General features: G+C 38.4%; 1 protein-coding gene across 1 annotated transcript in view; it reads left to right on the top strand.

Annotated features, from left to right (window-relative positions):
* Positions 1-13,931: 13,931 nt before the first annotated feature.
* The window catches only part of LOC104499869 (unconventional myosin-VI), a gene marked incomplete at its 3' end in the record, with an annotated part of 29,894 nt that continues 17,305 nt past the window's right edge, over positions 13,932-26,520 (top strand). The window contains exons 1-3 of the mRNA XM_010143433.1: positions 13,932-14,064; positions 20,180-20,249; positions 24,721-24,794. Of these exons, the coding sequence (XP_010141735.1) occupies positions 13,948-14,064; positions 20,180-20,249; positions 24,721-24,794 (261 nt within the window). The remainder of the gene's footprint in view (positions 14,065-20,179; positions 20,250-24,720; positions 24,795-26,520) is intronic.

The raw sequence follows: 26,520 nt of genomic DNA, 5'->3' as shown, positions 1-26,520 counted from the left end.
TTTGCATCAAATATTTTGCTTTTAGAGAAGGGAAACTTTCATGTCTGAGAACAGATTGTGTGTTAAAAATCAGTAAAGTAAGTTTGCTTGAACTTTGAATTACAAGTGGACTCATTTTTGTGCCTTAGAAAAGGCAGATTCTTGGTCTGTGTAGATACTTGGTCTTTTAGGTTGCATCCTTTGCATGGATTTTCAGATGTGGAGAGCCAACGTGGCAACTTGCTGGTGCCTCAAGGAGGAACTTCTGCTCTCATCTTTGCCTTCTTGTGGATACATTTTCTACTTCTCTGTTATGCTGGCAGTGGAGCTCAGCCATCTTCTTTTCGAGCTGAGAGGAACTATTTAAGTCGATTGAAGCATGCACTTTGGCAGAGATATTTTTCTGCTCTTGCAGTGCAGGGAGCTGGCTTGCAGGCTCTGAGGCTGGTACTGCCTGTGTTGGGCTGGAGGGGGTTGTGAAAATGGAAACATGACTTTTGTCCTTGCAACAGTGAGCTCTTAAATTACCTCACCTTTTTTCTTTTTTTATTTTTTTTCCCTCCCAAATGTCACTGGATACCTCTTCATCGTTTCCTAGTTGATTGTAAATGAAACATTATGTAGTGAGTAAGGGGGCTGAGTTGTCCTGGTGGAGGGGGAAGAGGGTTTTACTTGTCTGTTTTGGTGGAGGTAGCTCTGGTTTGTGGGTAAGAATAACGTTGCACTGATCTTGTATTTGGAAACTTTAAACTTCTGTGTGCGAGCCTTGTACACTCTTCTCCAGGGTATTTTTAATAGTGCTTTCCAGTGTGTTTTTAAAACAATTTGGATTTACATTTTATATATTGCACATAAATGAAAGAAAAGTTTTTTATAATGTGATGTTGGAACAGGAACAGAAATTTAAATACATGATAGATCTGCACAACTGCAAATGTTAGCTGTGCTTTTGGCTTAAAGACCTAATTCAAATCTCTCCCGTCGGACAAGCAGCAGGAAGATTAATCGGCTCTAGAGAGGAATCCATACCCCAGTTTTAATCATCATGTTTTGACTAAAGTTATTTGTAGGTTGAATAAGCACAAGCCTTTGTTCGGGATTGCTGAACAGGGTTGTGTTAAAACATGCAGGAACAGGACTTAATCGCATTCCTGTTGCTTCTGCTTCCATGTTTCCAGTCCACAGCATCATCTGATGGGGAGCCGGTGTTAAGTTACCTTTTGAGTGTATAAGAGATATTTTACTTTGAGACCTTTTGTTTGATTAGGCAACAGTGTTTTCAAGTGTCCTCCCATGGCCAGGGTCACTCATCAGAGTCCAATGCCCTTGTGTGGGTTGGTGAGAGCTGCCTGGTGATGGCTCCTGGATCATCTTAGAGAGGACTGAAGATAACTTTAATCGTGCTTTGTTTTAGAGAGCAAGATCACTACAGTTATATAAAGTCTGAAGGGGAAAACTCAGTTTGGCTGGTGTTTGAACTCTGTTTTAAAGAAACCTACATTTTAAGTATTGAACTTTGGAGGTCTAAGGCAAAATATTTGTGTTGTAGTAGGAATAGCCTGTTCTTGGGGAGGGAAGAAGGAAGAATAACTTAGCTTACATTATTTAAAAAAAAGTTATGAGAAGCTATCTTCCCATTGTTTTAACGCCTTTCTTGCTGTTTAAGTAATGCTATATTACTGGTACCTACATGTTATATGGTCACTAATGCACAGTATTAAAAAATAAAGCTTACATTAAAATGTGATAAAGTTGAAGATAAAATGGAAAAATGCCCTAAACCTGCCTGTTACTACGTTAGAGCACTGCAGGTTCAGGCACCTGATATTCTCCATCTATGAATTCCTATTCAGTCCAGGGACTCAGACTAGAGCCATACTGACTGGATTTTAGTAAAACCCTCAAAATGCCTGTAGTATTGATACCACTCTTTCACTGTACGTACTTGCTTCTGTGGTTTGTACTGCGTTGTTTACTAATGTAGATGTATCCACTGAGTTTAAAACTCAAGGCTACAGGACAAAATTCTGTCAATTATATGACCTTCAATTCTGAAGTTTGTCCTTTTATTGAGATAATGGATTTTATTAAAGTCTCACAATTAGTAAAAGAAGGAAAACACACAAAATCCCACTAAATCAGAAGTATCTAAAATTGATCATACAGGGCTTCTGTCTGACTTACCTGTTTTGTTCTAAAATGTGGCAGTTTATTTCAAAATATTGTAGGAAGGGCTGTAAAGCAATAAAATGGAGAAAAAGTGACCCTTAGATTTGAAAATAATACTGGTGTTTTCATTTTGTTCCTGAAATGAAAATGAGTGCAATATGATCCTAGCCCCACTGTAATGATGAATTCTGGGATAATTGTTAAAGAGAGGAAAATGAAATGGAAACTAAATATTTGTGTAATTGAAGGAGGAGAATTAAAAAGTGATTGTGATGAGTTTCCTAACCTTTGCTATTTGTGCAAATATTTCACATAGTCTGAAGCAAAGGGTCAAGTGCCACAGATCATCTCTCTCATCTTCAAGCTGCATTGGGAAGTAGCAGTGGCAGCATGGCAGTGCTCATTCTCTCAGAAATTTTGTTCCAGCTGTAATTGCTCAGGAAGTTTTGAATTTAAAAAAACCTGAGCCACATTTTTGTGGCTGAATTTACAACCTGGCCAAAAGCTTTCCTTGACTCCACTTTTGGCCTCCTTGCCAAAATAAATAGGCTGTTCTTAGCATGTGACCATGGTGGTTTGTCCTCTGCATGAGCTTCTGTACAGAATTTGTAATTATACATAAGTGTAGATCCTGGTAGCCGTGATTCTGCATGTATTATTTTCAGTTCACTTTCGTATCAGATTTATTGAGACCACGTGTGCCTGTGGTTGCTGTGCTTTACTATAGTTTCCAGCCTCAGGGATGGCCCTCTGGCATGTGAGGAGGCAGAGCGTTCACTGTATCGCCTGCACCATGGGACTTGCTATTAGCCCTTAGCCTTAAAGCTACCCCAGATTTCTTCTGAAAGATGGGTTTGGCCAACCCTGGTCTTCTGTATAGGTTTTGTAACACTTGGACAGAAAATCAAGAATTATTTTTGTGGGAATACTGGTTGGTAATTTTTAGTCACTGTTGACTTAAATGCCAATGCTCAGTCCTGTTGAAAGGATGCACTTTCTTGTAGCATTCCTGTTAAACTAGTAAGTAACATTTTATATGTGGTGCGGCTGGTGAGTAGTGCTCAGATGATATATTTGAGGCTTTAAAATGAGTCAGTAAAATACAGCTGAACTTTGATCCCAGTCTTCTGCCTTAGCTCTAACCATTTTTTAAGCAAGAATGAGCAGGATGTTCTCGAGATGGATTTCTTATAACTCATGGTCTGTAAAAGTGTGGAGCTGCAGGTCCTTAAGACTCTCATCCAGCAGTAGCAAAAACAACCTGTCTGGCAGGAATACATTCGTCTTAGGCTGTGCCAAAATCTGAGCAAAGATTAGCTGTGATCCGGAGTCCATATTCTGCTTGACTCCATGCCTAGATTTAGGGAAGCCCAGGACTTTCTCAGAGATTTGGTGTTCTATGAAAAATGAGAGAGTTAATTTGTGGTCAGGATGTGGCTAATGTGGAAGTTGTTACAGTCTGCAGTTTTCTCTGCTGCTGAGTTCCTGTTGGTGCTAGTGGTAGATTGTGTTTGATTTACAGCTGTTCAGGTGCCTAGCCTTTCCAGCACTTGGCCTTCTATGAAAATACAAACTCCTCTGGAAAAGTACAGGAATTAAAGTTTATTTTAGAATCTTAGAATGGTTTCGGTTGGAATGGTCCTTTAAAGATCATCTAATTCCAACCCCTCTGCCACGGACAGGGACGCCTTCCACTACATTGGGATGTTTCACATCCCACCCAACGCTGACCTCAAACACTTCCTGGAATGGGACATCCACAGCTTCTCTGTTCCGTTGTCCCACCACCTGCATTGTAAAAAATGTCTTCCTTATATCCAAGGTAAATCTACCCTCCTTCAGTTTAAAGCTGCTGCCCCTTGTCCTGTCACTAAAGGCCCTGGTTAGAAGTGTCTTTGTGTCTTTCTTACAAGCCCACTCCAAGTATTGAAAGGCTGCAATAAGGTCTTCCTGGATGGAGCCTTCTCTTCTCCAGGCTGAACAGCTCCATGTCTCTCAGCCTTTCTGCATAGGAGAGGTGTTCCAGCTCTCTGATAATTTTTATGAATTTCTGTGGATTTTATTCTTAAAGCATATGTTCCAGATATTTATTTGAGATTGAGGTAGTGTAGATGATGTCTTTGCAATTACTGTCTTGTGCTGTGTTTTGTACAGTCTTGCATCATCTTGCCCATTATACTCATCTCCCCAGAAAAACTGATGGATTTAATAACAAAACATGTTCTGTGACACTTTCTCTGGGTAGCTCTGGATACTTAATTTTCTGTGCTTTGCTCTTGGTAACTGTCTTAAGTAGCTTTCATTCTCTTTTATCTTAAGAGAAAACTTTCAGTCTCATCCCTCAGAATTACTTCATCAGTGACATTGGTGAATTCGACCATTGATCCTTCTGTCAATTTTTTTTTTTTTCCCTTGGACATGAATCTTGCTTTTTTAGTTACTTGTTTCTGAAGGGGGAATTTCTCCACAGTTCATTATGATCTGTAGAGAATTGTCTGTGTTTCAGCCCATCACCCATGAATTACACCTGTACAAACTGATATGAGGAATTTAAAAAGGAGGTGGCACAAGATAATGTAAGCATTTTTAGGACTAATTCTGTCTCTGAAAGAATTATCATTTCTGTATAGAGAGGGATGCCAGTAAATGGTTCTGGATTGTACCCATTAATCTGCTGCTGATGATTGTCATCGGTTTCTAGTATTTTCTCCTTTAATATGGATCCTGGCTCAGTATATATTCTTACTTTTCTGAAATATAAGTTTCATTTTCACTCTGATGTGTACTGGGAGGTAGCGTTTAGCAAAGTTTTCTTATTACTGGCCTTTAAAAACAAATCATTGTGTCTCTCTGTTCTGTTATTTATACATGTATATATTTATCAAACTAATAAAAGTCAGTACAGGTTGCTTTCTTGCTTATGTTTACATTTACTTATTTACTTAGTGTTCGTCTATTACACTGCATCTAGAGGGTTCTTTATCTAAAGTTCAAAAGTTGACAACAATTGAGCTCAGGGAAGGGGATGGAGATGCGAATTAATTATTCCCTGGAGGTCCCTGGGTATTTCTAAAGCATTCATGAGCTCAGCCAGGGAGAACAAAATTATTGATAGGCTTGAGATTACGATTCAGCTCTTGAATTTCTCTGTTGAAATTGTAGGGTTGCCTGAAGTTCAGGGGCTGAGCATGACTCATTTAAAAGTACAAAATGTATGATATTGTCACTAGTTAGTGTAGGCTTTCTTCAGGTAGTCTTTTGAAAAATCAGTTAAGTTGTGGAAATTTCTTGAATTGTTGTTGAATTACCAAAATTCAAAAAACACTCAAAAGTGGGGGGTTTTTGTTGGTGTTGGTTGGTTTGGGGTTTTTTTCCTTAAATTGGTGTTTAGGAATATGTCCTTGATTTTTCTTGTAAGGGAATGAACTTTCTTGTGTTTATCCGCGTTCATATGAGTTAGAATAAATTACTGGTATTCAGTGTGCCTTGGCCTCAATGAGCTTGGTAAAAGCTGATGTAAAATGCAATATATGCTTGCTTTAACTGGTACAGGCCCCTGCTGCTTACACCAAGATGTGCTTTTAGCCAATATTTTTAATGCTCTACAGAGGATTAAAATTCCGGTGTCCTCATTATAATAATAATGTGCAGCTTCTGCAATTCAGATAATGGAAGCTAGTGACCAGATATTTACATACCAAACCAGTATTTATGACAAGTGATAGCATTTCCTTTAAATACTTAGGAGTCAAAGGAAGGACTTCCTTACCTTACTGCGTGTGTGGTTTTGGTTTTTGGGTTTTTCTTTTTTTTTTCATTTGCACAATTTGATTTTCTAGTTTTTGTGCTGGAGCTGAGGTCTTTTGTGTTTAGCAGACTTGAAGCCAGTTGGTAGTTTTTGTTTTATGTTTATACAGAGCTCAATGAGAAACCCATGAGTGCGTAGTCTTAAAAGAGAATAAACACATCAGTTCTTTTATTAGGTGACCTGAAGGTGAGCAATAGCTTGGCAGCAGGGTGCTTTGGGTGGGGAAACAGGGCACTCTAATTTGACAGTAGGAGAGTATGAGATGTAGAAGATGGATGGGTGGGGAAAGACTGATAAATGACATAACTGGAGGAGAATTTAAACTTTGTTAGCTTAGAGAGAGTTTACACTTTCAAATTGTTTACACTTTCAAAATGTGGCACACAGGGGGGTAAACAAGTACGCTGTTAAAGTGTTAGCTGGAGGTGCGTGAAGTTACCTGCCCCTCTTGAGGCTGGTCATCGAATGTGATTTGAGTGCTTGAGCACTGCTACCAGTGGTGTCACAGTGTGCTCTCTCATCTACGGGGGTGGTTAACTCCCGAGTTCACTTCTGGAGTTAGCTCGAACTACTCCAGCTAGATCTGCCAGAGAGAGTATCTGTCTGCTTCTATCCTCTTTATACTTTATCATGAGATGGCTTAGAAGATGCCTTTGATTTTGCTTTGATGCCTTTATCTGTTTGCTGAGTTCTGCCTTGCACTTCCTTTCTTCCCCTCTCACTGCCCTCTGATTTCACTAGGGCTGACTTGCACAGTCTGAAATAGTTAAGTGAACTGTCTCTTAGAGATACTGGTTTTCTTCTGTTTTTTCTGGTCCTCATTTCTGGTTTGTAGTGCTTCTGAAGTAGTGTCCAGACTGTAACTGAGGAGTTCTTTAATTTTTTTTTTTTTGTCTTGCTGAAATTTGACCTTTTTTGGGTTTTGCTACTTTTCTTCTTTCTGCATCTTGCTGTTACTGGCTTAGGTCTTACTGTTAGTTTAAAATGCTTGTGCAGATCCCCTTGGCATACATACTCCTTGGGTTGTCAGGAAGTTCCACTCGGGTTATTTTAATTAACAGGAATTGGGACAGAAACCTCTATTTTGTTAGTGGGAACTAAAATAGGAACAATGTTCTTGAGAGAACGGTAGCTTAAAGAGCTGGCAGAAGAGCAGGAATCACAGAGGAAATCATCAGACCTTAATGATCCTAATATGAATTTAATTTTCCAATGTCATAGTCAGAGGACCACAACCTCTGCAGATAGAATTTTACAAGCTTAGAGTTGTACAAAATTCATCATTCTTGATCTTGTGTAACAGCACTTGCAGTTGGACAAATAGTGGCTCAAGAGAATTGATTCTCAAGTTCGACAGCATTTTATAACTAGCTAGGATTTTATTAAGTGATTAACTAGAACAATGTTGCTGCAGGTAAGAGCTGTTCCAGCCTGGCTTTCATGGTGTAGAGGATTTGGTTTGGTTGTTTTTTGTTCTGTTCTCGTTTTGAACTGTTACTGTGGCAAGATGATACTGCGTAAGCCGCATCTCAACAGATCCAGTCAGTACTTGCTGTGTGGAGCGCAGGTGGACACAGTTGCATGTGGAGGGCACAGTGACATCAGGTGCCACAAAGATCTTCGGTGCTCACAGAGTCTGATGAGGGGTGCATTTCCAAAAGAACAGTAAGCCCGGTTGGGCAGAGTCCGCTGGAAAGCTTCCCCCGCAAGCACTTGCTGCTGCACACCCTGTTGTTGACAGATAGGAAAACTTTCTGCCAAGGATTTTGCAGCTAGCAGTTTTGGTTAAGTTTAGTAAAAGTGAGATGTTGCCTTTTGGTAGATTTGAAATTTTTGAAGCTAGAACAACTGTAACTATTTTTGAGTTGCCACACAAAGCTTTATATGATAGTTTTTTCTTTTAAAGGTCTAAGCAAATGTTTCCATACTACAGCTTGCTGAGAACTAAATCTCCTGGTATTGATGAAGATAGAAGCTGCTTGTTCCCTTCAATTTGTTCTTTTGGGTTTATAGAAATCAGCTTTTCATTTTTTCCCTTCGTATATGCCCTGGTCATTATTCATGGAAGTACGTCCTGTCAAGTGCAAATGCAGTTGTGATTACCTTAGGATTTAATATGAGCCAATGCCATTCTGCTAGGTAATATAAAACGTGTGTTGCTGTCTTCCTTTGCTAAGTCTCTTTCAACCTTCTGTCTCCTCCATTCCTAGTCATCTGCTCACACAATACCATTCATGAGAGTGCAGATTTGCAGTGTTTGCTGTCTCTGCTGGTGTGCAACAGGGGATCTTTTTCTGTCGCTGGATCCTCTTGTGGACTTCCTTCTTTCTCCACACCCACAAACTTGGTGTGCTTTTTTTTGTGATTGCCCAAATCCTGCTTTCTTGAACTTTTTGCTGTAACCTTCAGTGGCAGATTTTCTTGGCTGTTTCTATTTATTTTTGTTTCTTGGGCAGTACCAAGTCTCTTGGCACTTACTAAACAGTGGAAAGAAACTCATCCTTTTAAGAAGTTTGTTCAGTTAAAGTACGAATTTGTTAGACAAGCTTTCCACAATAGGAGCTTTTAAAATTATCTCATCCTACTTTAATGGGCTACATTTTTGTTCTGTGAAAGGTGCATATACATAGAAAAGTGTTAATTGATTAAACACCATGTGTTTGAAAAAAACATGAAGCAAATATATTTCAAAACTGGAAGAGTTCTTGCCTACAGCTCAATGCATTTCAGATTAGCTTTCAGATTAGTGATAAATATGAAGCATTCAGTTACTGTGAAGATAATTTCTTACCATTAATTGACTTAAATTAATTTTTTTTAGGAGCTTATTTGGATGCAACAGCCGTCTAAATATTTGCAGACAAAGTAGTTATGTGGGTTTTTTTCCCCAGCAGTTGTTACTCAGACTGTTCTGCACTGGATCAGTATTTCTCAAGGTGGGCAGGAGGGGAAGAGGCAGGAGTAGGGAGCATAGCTGGGGTGAATTGGCTTGAGAAGCAGTTAAGATGCAGCAAGGTGAGATGGTTTAGAGTAAGCTGTACATGTCTTTTGCCAAACCTGCCTCTACCACACCTCTTCCTCTGAGCTTTAAAATTTGTTCTTCAAGGGTATGTTTGTGGAGTTACTTGGATCTTTTCCTTCCAACTTCAGAACTTCTTCATAGGTGTTTCCCATAGTGAGGGATGTGGAAAGAGACCACAGATGTTCCAGATGAAGCTGTTTGAGACAGGATACAGAGCATTGCAGCCTTGCTTTGCTGAGGTCCAGAACATTTTTCTTTGTAATTAGGAATTAACTACATTTAATGTGGAGAAAAGAAAACTAGATTTCTTCTCATGCTTAAAGCAGAGGGATTGGCTTGTCTTTTCATTTTTTAAAATGTTTTGCGTAGTAAACACTCTGAATGCTGAATACAAAGTGAATACAAATACAAGGGAGTGATCCTTGCATAAGTACTACAGAAATTGGTTTCTAGCTGCTCAGGATTGGAAACACGTTGATACATGAAAATATACAAGAAAATGAGCATGCCATGAGAATAATTCCATCAGCTATTGTACTCAAATTGTCGCCGTCAGCCAGAGCATGTAGCTTTTAAAAGAACTTTTCATCTAGGGGTTCGCAGATGTGTGACTTACTACTCTTTACTTACATCTGCAATATGTATGGACAATTAACAAGCTAGCATTAATGTTTTCAAGGCAAATTGGTTTTGAAGATAACTTTATGCTGTGCTGTATTCTAGAGTGAGTTGGTGTAGAGAAGTTGTAAATTGAAAAACTAAGTAAAAAATTGGATGGGTTTAATATTTGGTTAAACAATGCAGTTATGACTCTTTTGTATTTAGCTAAAAAAAGAAATATCTCTGTACTGTATCTGCAGGTCCTTTGAAATGTTATGTCACTTGTTGTAGAGTGAGGAATGCTGCCTAAGCTTTGATTTGTTGAAGTTTCATTTAAAGAATGAACTAGGGTTGTAAAACAACTTGATTGATTGGAAGCTACCACTATGTATTGATGTTTTTCCTCTGTCTGGTCTGTCCTGTGTGTTCACAGGACTTTTTGCAAAGCATTCTCATGCACCTGGTGTAATCTGCAGAATTTTGAGCAGCTCTTAAACTCCTAAGTAATAGTTTTTTTTTTAATATAAAACAATGTAATTCTACTTTGATAATTTGATACTGTACTTATTCTGACTAGTTTATTTTCCTTGGATTTAGCAAACCTAATGAGATACTGTCAGTTGTTCAATGAATTTTAATTTTTTCATTTGTTTTAGTTAATTCAGCAATCACTACAGTGTCTTGGTATAGTAAACTGTTAACAGGATAATAAGTAGGATCAGATTATGTAAATGCCTACCTCTCGGTTCTGGTAGCAAGTTTAAAATTGCATTGCTGTATTTTGCCTTCCTAGAATTCTTTGTTTGATTTCGTTTTGGGTAGTCTATAAAATCAAATGTAATTGTTTTACAGTCTTTTAAAATGAGTAAGTAAAGTTAAGTAAACTTAAATGGGATGATAATGTGCCAACTTTCAAGTGAGGAATTCTTAGTTGTTTCGTATACTCAGTGTGTTATCTATATAATTTTTTTTGAGAAACAGTATCATCAAATATTCTCCAAAAGAGGGAATAATAATAATGAAGAAAAAGAGCTAGAGCTGATGAGTGTTTTTCTTGCTGTCGTAATCTGGGGAGAGCAGTATAGTTTTCTTGCAAGTTGTGTAAACTGCTGGCTACTTGTGTTTAGCCAGTGCTGAACATGTTGAATGATGTAACTGATAATTAAGGCAAGGCCTGTTACTGCTTCCCAATTATGAAAATATAAAATCTGACATTTGAAGGAATAGCTATTAAGTTTACCAAAATCAGACAAAGGCTTGTTTTATTACTTCCCCTCTCCTGCTCAGGTGAGAGACGTAACTCCAGTATGGGATTCTTGGTCTCTTTTTCTAGGGACTTCCTGGTTATAAGCGTAAGCTTTGTGAATTTTCTCCTTTGGTTGAAGAAGTCTTAATTGTGGAGACCAGAGTGACCTAGCAACTTCTAATCAACTACTTTAATCTTTAATATATGTTAAGTACATATATACAAATACAAATGTGGAAGATGGCTCCTTTTGCCCTCCTTTCTTTGGCAGCATCATTCAGATGACTCCTTGTGTTTGGTGGCGGTGCTCTCAGACTTGTTGCCTTAGTCCTTTTAGTCTGGACACTGAGTCTTTTTGCTTTCATAGTTTTCAGAAATGGTGTAGTAAAGTTTGCTGCACGTAGATTGGATTTAGATGGATGCACATGAGGAAGGAAGTTTGTTCCTACAGATAGCTAGTAATGAATGGTCTGTAATTGGATTAGGGCTGTATTTTTATGGGGGAAATATGATTTGAAGGTGCTCCATCCAAAGTTAAATTTTTCCCAGTTGGCACTCTGTAATATGTGCATTTTAATCAGTAAAATACGGTTTCATGTTTTTAAAAAGTGCTATTTTCTTTTTCTAGAGGTAGTTGAACTTTGAACTTCTTTTGTTTCTGCTTACCTTAAAATGCAGGGCTGGAAACCGGCTATTCAAGAGCCAGCTCAGGTATAGACTTCATGCTTCTGTCTCAAGGGCAATGGCATATATCAGATGGAGGGATAGCTAGTAGAGCAGGTATGACATGATAGGTTTCAGTATCCAATTTTAATGTGGTGCCTATCAGAGTCCCAACTGACGGAGATAGAGAGGTGCCAAAACCAAAATGTTACAACTGGTTTTGTCACTTCTCAGGCAGAAGTCTGCATTTATTATGAGTAACTATCCCATCAGTAACTACTAAACTTGTATTTAGATGCTTTCACTCAGTGGCTTCTTAGATGCTTGCAAAGCCTCAAGTATTTTTCTTAAACATTAATTTCCTGGTGAATTCAATCACGGCTCTGTCTTTTGAGACAGTATTTTAGCTCGTGGCACTCCCCTATCATTATTTATTAATAAAGCATAAAGTAGGGTTAAGAATATGTAAGAATGCAAAAGCCTGTGTCAGTGAGCAGAAACCATCAGATGCTAATTGGGGAGGTCGGATTCTAACTTTTGGCAGAAATTTTGGTAGTAATTTCAGTTTATTTCTAGTGCGACATGCTTACATCTGGAGCCCTGGCTGTGCTACTCAGGATGTGAGAGAGCCTTGTCTTTAGTGGCTGTTGACATATCACATAAGTACTAATTTGAACTAGCATTTTAAAAGCAAATAATAGACTTGTGAAGAAATGAAGGCCTGCTTATATCCAGAAATAAACTCAGCTGTTTAGAAACTATGCCCATGATGGCAGCTGTACTCAGAGGTCACATCTGGTTAAAAAAAAACCCACCCAAAAAACCTAAACCCCACCAACAAAAAACCCGCCATGAAACTGTGGTGCATTCCTTGACAAATAAGATGCTAAGATCAGTAGCATTCCAAAGCGCTCACAGCAAGGCTTTTTCTACTGTTCAAACCTTCCTAAACTCCTTGGAGGCATCAAAAAGCAGGTCATATGCAGTATGTCCTGACAGATCCTCTGTGGAACAAGAGTGTCCTTTTCTGCTTGTGGTTGTACAGCTTTCTGGTGGGCTAATGACTCTTTCTCCTTGCTGCTGTTTATGGCAAAGGAGTCTGCAGGCTTCTTTGGCTGTGAGAAATTTTGGAGCTCCCTTTTCCTTCAGATGTGGGAAAAGAAAAATGTGGGACATGTTTCCTAGCTTACGGCATCTTGGAGTTTGCTGTCAAGTGTTTTCTCTGCTGCTTGGCAAGATTGTTATGTTCATACTGAGAGAGGCAAGTTACACCTTGGTGATACGAGATACTTTTTACAAGTTTTGGAATCATTAAATCCTGTCAGTTTAGTATGTGAATGAATTTTGGAGGGGAGTAAGAAATGTCCAGGAGAAGTGAGTCTTTCAAGTTGTGTGGACTCTCTGTTCTTACTAGGATAAGAACTACAAAGTAGGTGTTGGGTTTTTTTTGGGTGTGTGGTATTTTTTGGTGCTGCTTTTTTTTTTTTTTTTTTAAAGGACTAATTCAGCGTATTTAAAATGGCACCATTAGCCATTCAGAGTGTGACGGTCCTGGCAACTTTCCTGGTTAGCTCAATGAGCACTGCATGCAATCAAATACTGCTTTTAATCTGGAGCTTGTTTAGCTACATAACTTGAGGACCCTAAGGTTTGAATGTGTTGGCCTTTGCATCTATTTCTCCTGCACATCATAAATTCCTCTGAAACATTTCTCAAACCAAATTTTTATAGAAAGTTAAGTTGATATTCCTTAAGAGGCAGAGTTGTAATGTTACAGTATCAGAAGTCAGTCTCTCAGAGGCTTATAGTATGGTAAATCAATTGTGACCAAATATGTTCATGGATTATTTAAAAGCCATATGCCCACCCACGTGAAAGAGTGAGCATGGTCATTCGTCTCAAATGACAAGAGACTGGATTTCTGCTCCTGTGCCTTGACGTAGGCCCGTTACAGAAATGCAAGTATTTTCAAGTATTTGTACACCAAATCATGTACAGACAAGTATCCTTTAGTCATGTGACGCACTGCATACATATGTGTTTGTATATATTTTTGTCTATACATGTGTATTTACACACTCCTAGTACAGTCTTAGCTTCAAATCTGTCTTGTACTTCTGTTCTGACCATGAGTTAGGCTCCCTTTTTGGTTAGGGAAATTGGGGAAAGAACTGCAGGGAGCAGCTGTAGACCCTCCACAAAACTGATGTGTTCTTGAATCTTCTACATACTCAAGTCCGAGAGTGTCCTCTGTAAGCAAAGCATCACAGGTTGGAGAAAAGGCTGGAAGAATCTTATCCCAACAGGCTAATTCGGGTCTGCAGGCTGGCTCCTTCCACACTGAATAATAGGAATAAACATAATAAACTGAAGTCTGTATAGTGAATCCTGATAGTTTATTAAATTTGTATACAATTTTTTTTTTCTTTTTCTTACAGGAAATACTGGATAGATTCCACAATGGAGGACGGGAAGCCTGTTTGGGCTCCACACCCAACTGATGGGTTTCAGATGGGGATGATTGTGGACATTGGCCCTGACAACTTAACTATTGAACCTTTGAATCAGAAAGGCAAGGTAAGTGTCTCACAAACAAAGGAACAGAGAAAAACTTTAGAAAAACTATTTTATACATAAGTCATATCTTTGCCAAATCTACAATTACATATGCAGCCTAAAGGAGTGGAAAATTAGTTTTCTTTTCACAGCTTGGCTACAGATCTTTGTTTAGCTCTAGCTTGCATTGTAAATGAAAAATCCCACTGATAAGAAGTGCAGGCTTTCTGTCATTTATATGTTTGTGAAAGGATTGAATCTCTGTAGACATTTGATTCAGTACTGTACATTTTATTTTTCTAAATCAGAGGCTGGTTAAGAGACTGCTGTTGAGAGTAGCTTTTCTATTTTCCCCTGCATGCATAGAGAGTGTTTTACAGGGGTGTGCTAGGCTCTGACTTAGACACCTTGCTGTTAGACTAATGAAGATTGAGAGATGAATCCTCTTACCTCAAATACCTTGAGAAGTAACGAGTCCAACACAAGTCCTATGGAATTTCTACATCAAATTAAAGGCAAAACAAATGTAACTTTAAAGTCCTAATTCATCCTGATTAATGTAATCCAACTGCTTCATTTATCATGACATCATTCAGATTAAGTATGTCGTAATTAAATGTCAGTTTTTACAGGAAGCACCTTATATCTATCTATCTGTCAATTATCCTATTTCATATAGTCAGCATCCTGGTATTTACTAGCTGGAACAAGATCAGACACTGTTCTAAAAGCTGTGACTTTCGTCTTTGTGAATATGTGATATGTGCCCTTTCTAGCAGTTTTCTCTATCTTCAGGTACGGAAAAGACAAAATGTTTTCGTAACTTCTTTCTCCACGTCAGCAATAGTAGAGAGTGCTTTGTTACAGGACAAAAGGTTATGCAGCAGTCCTTCCTTTTGGGGGAATGTTTCTTTTTTTCTGTGTCTTGGAGAGGAAATTGATTTTGTTTTCCTTAGAAATATAAAGCGTGTAAGGTCTGATTTTTGTGTGAGAGATAAGGTCTGTATGTTAGTTGGTAGTATGCATTCTTTGGTCTGGGGAAGAGCAAGATTATTCAGACAAGAGTATTAAATGTTCCAAAACAATAGCTAAGTAGTCTTTAACTGACTTAAATTATTTTGACACCCACTGCTATTTCTGTTTATATCCCCAAATGGTTCTGATCTGATAGAGAGCGAAAGTCTGTATATTGAAACATAAGCAGGCAATACAGAGATTTCTGAGTTGCTAATTATTTCTAACTTATGCTCCTTTCAGAGAGCATATATATATATATTTGTTGTTGTGAAAACAAAAAATGATCCTAAAATACAAATATTTTGCTTCATGGTTCATGACAATCAATCTCTTTTGTCTAGAAAGTTTGTTATTCAGCTCTTGGCTGTTTTCTTGAATTAAGCAGTTCAGTTAAGGGCCTAATATTCATTCATTTAAGATAACAAACTTCACTGGTTAAATACCATGCAGATTATGGTCCTGTATTTCTAATTATCAAACTTCCTTATATTAAGGTGGAGATGAAGTAAAGCATTTTCTTGATTATCTTCTTAGTCTTTTCAAGGTGTCATTGATTTCTTTTTATAGTGAAATTTTCTCATTGCTTTTTGTCTTTTTAATAAGACTCTGTTCTTGTGTGCTTAGATTGTTTATTTGAAATAGTCAGCATTGATACCCATTATTATCAACTTTGTTTACTTAAAATTATAGTTCAAAAGTGTTCTTTGATAGGAAAGAGTGATCCAGCAGCTCCAGAGTTGCCCATGATAAGTACAGAGAGAGGAGTAACCTGATCTTGTAAACATATCTAGGCAGTGTAACTTATTATTTTTTAATTTGGGTCGTTAACATGTCATATGTATTCTCTGTGGGCACTGGTAGCTTAGCAGAGATCACAGGTAGAGAAGGAAATGTGTATGCATGTGTTTGATTATTGCCTTTTATACCACTTAATGGTTAATTAAAATGTATTGTTAATAGCTGCAATAAATGCTACAAGGCAGCAGTTTTATGATGTCTTAACATTTTCCCTCTCTTCCTTTCCCACATGCAGCTAGTTCTGGTGTTGCAGAGCGGCACCCTTTCAGCTCTGCCCACCAAGCTGTGCATGACACAGCAAATGAGGTCAGGGAACTGATCCACCTTAAGAATGAAGATATGGAAAGTTTTCAGGACAGCAGCAAGCAGTGGCAGGAGGATGGAGGAGCTGAGGCCAGCGTGGCCTAGATTGCTTTGTATGATGAAACCAAGTTACCCAGTCCAGACTGGCTGAAACTAGTTGGCCCACACACCAATTTACTTATAAACCGGCAGTAGCAGTTTTGGGTACCACAGCCCATACAGAGTTAACAACAGTATTTACATTTCTGTGTGGAAGCTGCCTGTGTAGAGAGAGGTGGGGATCTGAGTCACCCAGCCTGAACTGTACAAGGAAGAGTAATCCAGGCTGCAGGAGTGTGTTATCAGGACTGAGCATGCATGTGTTACACGATGGGAGCTACTCCCTGAAAACTAGATCACAAAGAAACTGTGGAGTGGCTTATTAACGAGCGTGATCCCACCTAGGGCTCTAGCACTGCTCTGAGAATGGGCTCTGAACAGGACCCGTGGCCCTACAGCAGTCTCACACTGGTGTACAAGGAAGGAAGTGGGTAGAAAGGCAGCCAGCTGTTAAACTTACACTTCTACTTGGAATGTACTTTTCTGAGTTTACTGGGAATCCCAACCTCAGATCCTGTTGTGTGTATCTTATTTTGTTGTGTTGTTTGATGCAGTAACAGGGAGAAGGCAGATGACAGTGAAATTGCTAAAGAGGGAATTTACTCTTTTTCTGGAGAAGGTAAATCTAAGAGCAGTGAGTAGGAAGAGATGCCCCAGAGGGACTGGCACCCTGAGATGCCTTCTTGGGACCCTTGTGGCACTGAGGAATGAGGGGCAAGCATTTTTTAGAGCATCAGCAGTAATGAGTTTCTGGCAGTCACTGGAAAGGTGTGCGGTGCTGCAGGCACTCACTGAAACCCCTCCTGCCATCAGCGCAGAGGCACCTGACAGCTCTGCCGCAGTTCTGAAGGGTCATGGAGGGCTTTATGGGGCACCTGCTCTGGTATGCTGTGAATAACCAGAAAGGTATTTTTCCGGGCTAAGTATAAATGAATAAATGTACTTTGAAAGTAAGGATCAGTATGTGCAAAGGTCAGTGTTTCAAGCTAAGGATTTTTTTTTTAATAGTGAGTGCAGCTTGCTTGCGCGAATGAGATGTTCCTGTCTGTCTTACACACCACTCATACTGCTTTAGATTGGCTTGTGAAATACAGATGAGAATAGGGATGTCTCCTGTCTGTATCTGTTAGGTATAAAGGGAGGCATGGTTACGTATTGAATTACATGGTAGAAAGAAGATCCTGCTTGAATGGAAAGATATCTTTTTTCACTCATCTAGTTTCTGGGAGAATAGTTAAGATTGCCATTGGATTTCAGGGGCTGCTTCATTACAAAGAGGAAAAACTCCCTACAGAACACCCCAAACCTTCTGGTTTGCCTCCTGAGACCATTTCAGTGTCTTATAAGATTAATACTCTTTCCATTTTCTTAGAACAAGTTTGTCTTGAGCTATGTCTTAATGCAGAAATCTTCTACCAAATGGCTGAAGTGTTTTCTCCTTACAATAAATGTATTTTAAAAAAGAAAAAAATGGGCTAACATAGTAAAGAATTTATTTGGATATTTTTTTATTTATAGATCTGAGATAGCTTGCCCATTTTCCTATTTTAGTATATTAGGCTTTAATAGTAATTGCCAATACTCAGAGCTCTGCACACCTAGCTGGCGTATTTACCTACATAACAAGTAATCACCTTATGTAAAGCAGTAGTCTACCTGTGACATATAGGAGTGAAATTCTTTGTTGATATAGTTGAAACTAGGCTTCATGTTGTGATCTAGACAAGTCCAACAGAAACACATCAGTTTTCAGATGTCTTCTTACTGCTTATTTGTTTCATCACTTCTGAAATATTCTAGGAATTAATTCACAATTCACATTAGAGTGAAAAAATGGAGGACATATTATAGCATGAATTCTTTTCAGATGTCTTCTTACTGCTTATTTGTTTCATCACTTCTGAAATATTCTAGGAATTAATTCACAATTCACATTAGAGTGAAAAAATGGAGGACATATTATAGCATGAATTTTTTTTTTTTTTTTTTTTTTAATTGAAATTCATCTTGAATCAGAAGGCTGAGTGGTGAGGACAGTGAAAAAGCTCTTCCTCATCGGATAGGTCTGGTATGGCTGGCTTTAGGTCCATGAAATGTTAAGTACAGAGATCTGTGAAGAGTGTAACAGAATAGCTGGGTATCGTGTTCATTCTCTCATGTGAAAAAATTTTCTGTATTTGTTAGTAGTTAAACTTGTGTAACACATCAGAGACAAGAACAAGAGGTGAAGTTAGATTTTCGTGAAGCCAGTCATATTCTCTTTAAACTTTTCTGCTGTTCCATGCACAGGGGACTGATTACATGGGAAACTTTTGTGTTCAAATACCTCTTTACTCAATGAGATACACTTTTATCATTGACAAACTTGCAGAGATTTATTGCGATAATATGTTCTAACTGCAACATTGTGAGAGGGAGGAAAGGGGGGCAGATCTCTCCGCTGTTAAAACTCTGAATAGCAGCTGGCAGCTTTCTGAGATGGGTGAAGACATTCATGTCCTCCATGCTCTGATAAAGAATATTTTGGAGTAAGTTGTTCTGATGGATGTTCGGATGTTCAGATGTTCCAGTGTCACCGAGCAGCTCCATTTCCCTTAATAAAGCTTCTTGTGCCTATTTTTCTGCCTTAGATCCTGATAAAGGGATGACAAAAATAGAATTTATTATGGCTATAAATTGCATACTTTATGATAACTTTGAAGGGAAAGGATATCGTAGACCTACTGCTTTCTGACTGGCAGCAATTAATTCTGCTCCAAGACATTTCTAACTGTGAAGGGATTTGGAATTTGTGGCCCTTCATGATACTGTAAGCTACAAGAGTTCACATATTGTGTCTGGTGTGCTAAAGCAGGGCTGGAGCAAGTTGCCATCTTTATCCTAAACTTCCATGTGCAATGTTTCTCGTGGAACTGTCTTGCTGAGTACAATGTTAAACAAGCAAACATGTTTGTTTATTAAGGTCATTCTTTAGATCCAGTCGGTTGCCTTTTCAAATATTAGACTAGACTTCTTGTCTCCATTTCCACCGGGAAAAGGAGACTGTGCCTGCCGCAGCGTGGCAGCTATCGTGTTTAATTGGTACAACAGGGTTTTTGTTCATTCATAGGTAGCTCAAATAAGCTATTACTACGGTAAACTAGAAAGTATGATTAAAAACCTACCTCTTACAATAGGTAGTTTTGTGCAGATGCTGTAATGTGTGTGCGCTAGGGTGTTTTTCCTTCCTTTTTAGCACAATATAAATAATGATTTTTGGAGAATAAAGAAGAAATGAAGTTGCTTTTGTTGTGAATTTTTCCGGTTGATAAATGCCTGTTTTGTATAACCAGAACACAGGGGTTAAGGAAAGGCCTTATTTTACTTTAGTATTGATTTATTGAAGGTAAAAAATAAAACCCAAGCAATAATCAAAGCTACAGTATTTGGGGATACAGAGATGTTATGTATTGAACATATTATATTTTAAGTAGGAAAGTTTTAAAACTGCATATGATAATATGACAGCCCAGTCCTTCAACTGAACTAATAATTTGGTTTTTTATTCTTTGTGCCTCTTAACATAACTGAAGAAGTTATGTGTCTTTTACAATGCTGTTCCCTTTGCTGTACTTTTTTTTTGTCCTTATTTTTTATATTACACAATATTGCATGCCGTTTTGGAAATGGGCATCAAATGTTGACAAGAAAGTATATTACAGTGACTGCATTTTTGTACTGTAGTGTAGTAATGTAAATGCAGCAACTCCTGTCTGCATCTAGTAGCACAGTAAAGTTTCCAATGCTGAAATATAAAGCTGGCAGCTTTGTTTTAAGCCATCCACAATTACAATGCACTCACTTGTATCATCTCAACAGACATCTTCGAACTATATTTCTATTTTTATGGAATTCTGACAATATTAATATTTTTCATCAGACTTTCCATGCTCCTATCAATCAAGTGTTTCCTGCGGAAGAGGACAGCAAAAAGGATGTAGAAGATAATTGTAAGTTATGACTTTAAAAATACGCGTTTGAAAAAAAATCTGTAGAGAAAAGAATATTGTTTCCTTACAAGCTTCCTGTTTCTTCCTTGTAGTCTTTGTGGTGTTTCATTGCTTGAATTTACATATGATCTCTATTGTCGTTTAAACTTCTTAAGCCCATTTTAAACATCATTTATTGTGTTGTTTAGTTTTCAGTTGAACACTTTAGAAGAAGTCGTAGTTGTGTTATTTCCATGTACAACTAACTATTACCCAACTTCATATACATAACGCATGTCACCTAACTGCATCAGGATCAACTGCATTCAGCATTATGCGAGTTAACTCCATCTTTTATAGAGCAGCAAAAGAATTAGGTGCTTTAACAGCAGTATTTTCATATATGTAACCTGTTTCTCAGATAGCATTCCTGTGGAAGTACAGGTAATTGAAAATAAATTTTAAGATAATCTTCCACAAACTGGAGGCAGTAATCTGGATCTGTGGGGAAAAAACAGATCCAGATTACTGGATCATTGGAAAAAGAAATAGGTTATAGGGAATTGGATACAGGACTGCAGCTGGAGGTGAACTGGTGTTACAAATTGCAGTGTTCATCTGTAGGGCTTTTATTTTGTTAAATATTTTATGGTTAGATGTATGGAAGCAAATATGGTATTCAGATCTGGGGATAGGGGAGAGAGGACGGAGAACACTGAGCACTGGCATCCACTGACATCAGCTTTTAGAAAACAGTTAAAGAAATATTTTGCTGCTGGTGCTCTGTGTGAGCAAATCACAGAGACTGTCCTGTCTTGAAAACCTGATGAAGGGAATTCTTTTAAGTGTTTCCTATAGTGTTTGCTGGTTGGTGAAAATGCTGGTAACTTTGTAAATGGTGGGCAAAAGTATTTTCTATTGTTCTTCATTTAAAATAGAGGCTAGGACTTTGAAAGTGGTTTAGTCAATTCCTGTTTTGGAATAAAGGTTTCCGTGACAGGAAACACAGCTGTTAGAGCTGCTCCATAAGGGACAAGAAGGTGCGACCTGAGGGTTATGATCTGGCTTAGTGCAGTGTCGTTACAGGTGGAACCAAGCTGTCCAGTAATCCTTTCTGTATTAAACATTGGTTTGAGGCCTTTCTAATGTATTCTCACTTTTTGTTCAATAGTTGTGGTTTATCTCCAGGATATGTGAAACGCAAGTTCATTTTCCTTCTCTGTCAGAGAGTGTCTGTGCTGAGCATCATTGATCTTTAGGAAGAAACTTCATAAAATACTGAGTGCTCTCAGTCTCTCCTTGTAATACTGTTCTGAAAAATCCTGAAAGATAGTTAATACTAGTTACCAGTTAATACACTTAACCATTCCAACCCATGCTTTAGTGATTAACTCCCTTCTAGGAAGTAATTTGCTGAAGTATTGCTTTTTTGGAGCCTTTGTCTTCCATATCCCAAATGCATTGGCTGCAAGAGATACCTTTTTAAGAATCTAGCCCTTCTTCGGATGTGAATTTTCAGTAAATATTGCAAACAGTACAAAGATAAAGCACTTACTACCTTTTTTTTTTGTGTATGTGATTTCACATTCCTCTTCTGTCTCCTTCAAACGCCACTCGATTTTGGGTGGTCATCACCAAAAGTGAAATACTTATTTTTTTCTATGGCCAAGAAAAATATTATTTTAAAATTATTATTTCTGGAGTGAAACAATTTAAAAACAAATGAAGGGGGCAGGGATGCAGAGACTTGCAGTTACTTGATGAAGATATTTCCCATACAAACCCTGTTTCATTGTGTGCACAGGAGAGCCAATATGAGTAAGTTTTACCTTGATATTTCCTAGCTTTTAGTGCCTGACTTCACTTCTGTGAGCTCCAGATGTGTGTATAAGTAAATATGTGGACTACTACATGCATGTGTATACACTGCTTATATTTAGGTGTGAGCCATATTCAGAATTCTCTCTCTAGTGACTTCTTTTGCCTCTGGATATGGATGCCTCTTTTAAAGGATTTAATCTAAAGAAAATGCATTTCAAAGTTGCTGATGTAAGCCTTAGTTTGCATGTCTTGAGTGAAGGCTGTGACGTTTCCTCGGGGAGCAAGCTCCCACTATCCCAGTCTGCAGGTATCATTGCTTTAACAAGGACTTGCAAAGAGTGTACTGGGGACGGGGATTCCTTGTTGTTTAGGTAATTACCAAGTTTTTATTGGGATGTTTAACTAATGACTGTTTCATGTAAAGCATCCTGCAAACCCTGAGAGGTTTGAAGATATAGTCAAGGAAGGTGATTGTTTCTTTAAGTGTATGTAGTCAATTACCGTATAGTACTTTCTCAGCTTGATGCTGAGAATTCAAGTGACGTAAAAAATTAATAAACTTCCAAAGTTAACATCTTGCCCCTCCCCCCAGGCATACACAAGGAGAGAAGGAGATTTTTGCTTTCATTAGAACAAGCAGAAGTTTCTGTTTCTGGCCCATTTCCTTTTAATGTCTTTCTCTTGAGGTGACCTCATTAAAAGAGATGAAGGTGGAAAGAGGTCTGTGGAGGCAGACCTGCAATCTGTGGTCCCAGCACCATTTTCTCATCTGTGTGGACTGAATGCATCTGGGGAGGGAAGGAGGAGAAGTCCTGCAGAGCAGTGCTGGGTGCCTGTGTTCAGTTGCTGCGTGTACCAGTGACTGTGCATGTGGTGCACAGAGTAGGTCTGCTGGGCTGGCAGGGGAGGAGCCATAGTGATTGGGACCTGCCTGCCGCTTCTTGAAGGTATCATGCACAGGCCCAATTTCAAGGCTGCTGTGATCCAGAGGAAGATTTTGCTTAGCATAAAGCTGAAGCATGCCTTGTGTATCTCCACCAACAGAAGGATGTGCATGCAAGGGATTTTGTGGAGGAAGATGGTTTTTCCTAATCAATCCAGAAACTTGAAGGTCCTTTGAGAAACGTGAATGATTCCAACCATTTAAAGTAAAGCTGCGTTTAATCATATAACGGAAGGAAAGGCTGTTACTCAGTGGAGCTACACAAGCCAGACGAAGGCTAAACTTGCCTTTGCTTCAGGCCGGCCTGGAGAAGGTGGTGGAAGGCAGAGCCACTCCTCAGTCCACTGTGGAAGGAAGGGTAAAGGATGACAAAAGATAACACAGGTGCTCCCATTATCCTTTCCAGTATCTTTTGGGCAGCAGGAGGAACACTGAAAGAGATGTTAAGAGCTGCTTACTGAACTTCAGGCATCTTTGCAGGTCAAGGTGACTGGGCAGGTTGACTTCAGGTTGTAAGACCATGCACCCCTTCTTGCACACACATGTGCGTAATAGGTTGGGATACATTTTTCTCTGCTGGAGCCCATGAGAAGGGGCATCAGGCCAACTTGAGAAACAACTTTGTGGGTCATAGATCAGAGGTGCATATGTGGCCCTTGTGTGAGTTGTAGGTTAGCAGTTACCATTACAGGCACCCTCCATCAACAGCAGTCAGATGTATACAACTTTTAAAGTGGTGCTGATACTGTAAGGTTTACTGGTATGGTAGTCAGTCAGTTGTAACAGGACAGAATAGTGTTGTGCACTTGAATTTTAAGCAGTAAGAAAAAAGAGGATTGAGTGTATTTGAAAATGGAGGCTGTGTAATGAGCGCTGCCCTCAGCTGGTTTAGGGATAATGTTTTTAGTATTGTTACAATGGCAACTGATAATGACCTCTGTAATTAAGGTTGCTAACACTTTCCAGTGCTTTATAGCTGAAAACAAGGACCAGCTTTGACAGAATGTGAACCCGTACAGTCTGAAGCTTTCTGTGGATGCCCGCTCACTGCCTGGAGTCACCACCTTGTTATATTTCAGCAGAGTTGGTTTGGTTATTTTATAGTAACAAGCTAAGGAGAAAAATATACTACCTAGTGGCAACGGAATTCAGAATCGATACACAAAGGTTGCAGTGGTGCCTGGTGTTGCAGTGATGCCTGCTGTCACCTCTAGATGGTATTTCCCAATTGAATCGGTGGGTATAAACATCTAAAAATCACTAGGAGCCAGTAGATATTCTAAACGTCAGTTAGGTGGCATTATCCTGGGGACACTGAGGCTGAGATTGGAGAGGGCAGCTTGAAGGAAGGAAATGGTCGGTGTTAGGGATTTGGGTAGGCGCCAGTTTCTGTGCTCGTGGGCGAGCATGGGTGAAGATATACTGTGTTTCTTTGAGGCTGGTAAAAGGAAGCTTACACTGAGCAGGGCCTGTACTGAAAATCCTGGAGTCTGACTTTTTATTCAGCATCTTTCTGTAACTCCAGTTGTACAGTATACGGCACGTCTATGGTTTTCGATCTGTATACTGAGTCAGCAGTTCTGCTTCCAAACATTATAAAGAAATGATTGATAGGATTAAACTAAAGAGAGGAAGTAAGATTCTCGTTAATCCTAGGATTCGGTTTTTTGTCTGTGTGCAAAGGTAGTCCTGAGCTCTTAATGATGTATGATTGTTTTTTACTTGCAGGTTCCCTTATGTATTTAAATGAGGCCACTCTCCTTCACAATATCAAAGTTCGGTACAGTAAGGACAGAATTTATGTAAGTATTATCACTACATAAATCATCACTACAACCAGTCTAATGATAAATGTCCTTCAAAAAATCAACAAAACAAATGTTTCCAATTCTCTTTTTTTCCCCCGTAACAGAAACTAAAGAGAAATGGTAACATTGGAAGGTTAGGATTTAGGCGTTTTGGTTTTTGGTTTGTTTGTTTCGATTTTTTTTTTTTTTTTTTTTTTTTTTTTTTTTTTTTTTTTTTTTTTTACATTGTTTGAGATCTGAATCACTTTAATGTTAGCTAATTTTTACCAGGCGGAGCAATAGATTTTTCTCTAAATGACTGTTTATGTGCAACCATAGCAGAGCGTTGTATCACAAAGGTCTGTTCCTTCAGGTAACGTGCTTTGCCAGTAGAGTAGCTGTTAACGAAGATGGTTTTCTTTCTTCATTATTTTTGAACGAAGCAAACAGGTGCCGTCTTCGACACCTCCTAGCTCAGATGTCCATCTTAATCTTTTATATTGCTATCAAATTGCCTAATTGTGCTTAATGAATTCTGACTAAATTACATTTTGTCCTTGCCATCTGCCTGGGCACTGACAGCTGTGAAATAGAAGAAAGATTAGAGTTTTATTTCTTTTCCTATTTTTTTTTCCTGATAGAAAGCTCACTAGCAATAATACAAAACAGTTTGACATACTTTTTTAACTGTTTGTGTTAAAATAATAAAATTCTGTGTTAGCATACTGTTCTAAAATGAATTTAGACTTAAACCTTTTAAAATAAATATAAAGAGAAAGTATATGTGTTTTCCTTTGCAGTTGACTTTAGATAGCTATAAATTCTTTATAGCACAAGATCAAGCACCACCTTTAAAATAAATAAGAATGTTTATTTGAATATTGTCCTGGAAAAAAATTAAAAAACCCAACAACAAAGTAACTCCAAGTTACACTCAGTAACTCCAACCCAAACAAAGTAACTCCAAGGAAGTAAAATTCTAAATCTGAACAGATTATGTGGTAGAATAGTATTTAGGCTCATAAAGCCTTTCTTCATTGTAAAAATACTACTACTAATACATTGTTCTGAGTGGATGTATTTTCTGGAAAGAAAAGAAAAAAAAAGTTCAATTTCCCATGTAACTTTCAGATACAGATTAAATCAACAATTTTTATTGCTTTTGGTTTAATGCTGGCTAACAATATTTGTCTTGTTACTATAAAGAAAACTCATAGTGTGCTTGCAGCTCTTGAAGAAATTATTTATCTGAAGGAAAAAAATGCTGAAATAGGAACATCTAAGAAAATTAATATAGTGTTTGTGATCCAGCCTTCTATCAACGTATGACAATAGTGTCCAAATTTCAGTTGTCTAGGGATATGCTAAGTAACAACAAACCAAATAAATTACTTGAGCTGAAGGTTTATCTGATGTTCTTCAGAATTTTTCCTGCAAATCTGGTTTTTTCTGTGATTCAGTCATCTGTTCTTCCTTGTATGTAATCTGGCCATTATAACCAAGCTATGAAAGTTTTTTTCAGAAACCTTAAAGAAACTTATCTTCAGTCTTCATTATCCTATGGAAAGATAAAAAGCAGCCTTGGTTTGCAATTCTTCTCAAATTCGTTCTCTGTGAGAGAACATTTGCATTCTGTATTTCTCGCTGTCGAAGCAGCCATAGCTAATTTCTTTCGGCTGAATGCTTTTATTGCCTGGCTGGAGCGCGTTCCCAGGCAGCATCCTGTCCCCCCTTCCTGCTG

The sequence above is a fragment of the Buceros rhinoceros genome, unplaced genomic scaffold, assembly GCF_000710305.1.
Source record: "Buceros rhinoceros silvestris isolate BGI_N320 unplaced genomic scaffold, ASM71030v1 scaffold23339, whole genome shotgun sequence".
Lineage (NCBI taxonomy): Eukaryota > Metazoa > Chordata > Aves > Bucerotiformes > Bucerotidae > Buceros > Buceros rhinoceros.
Note: the sequence above shows the minus strand (reverse complement) of the source record. Positions and strands in the feature narration are given on the sequence as shown.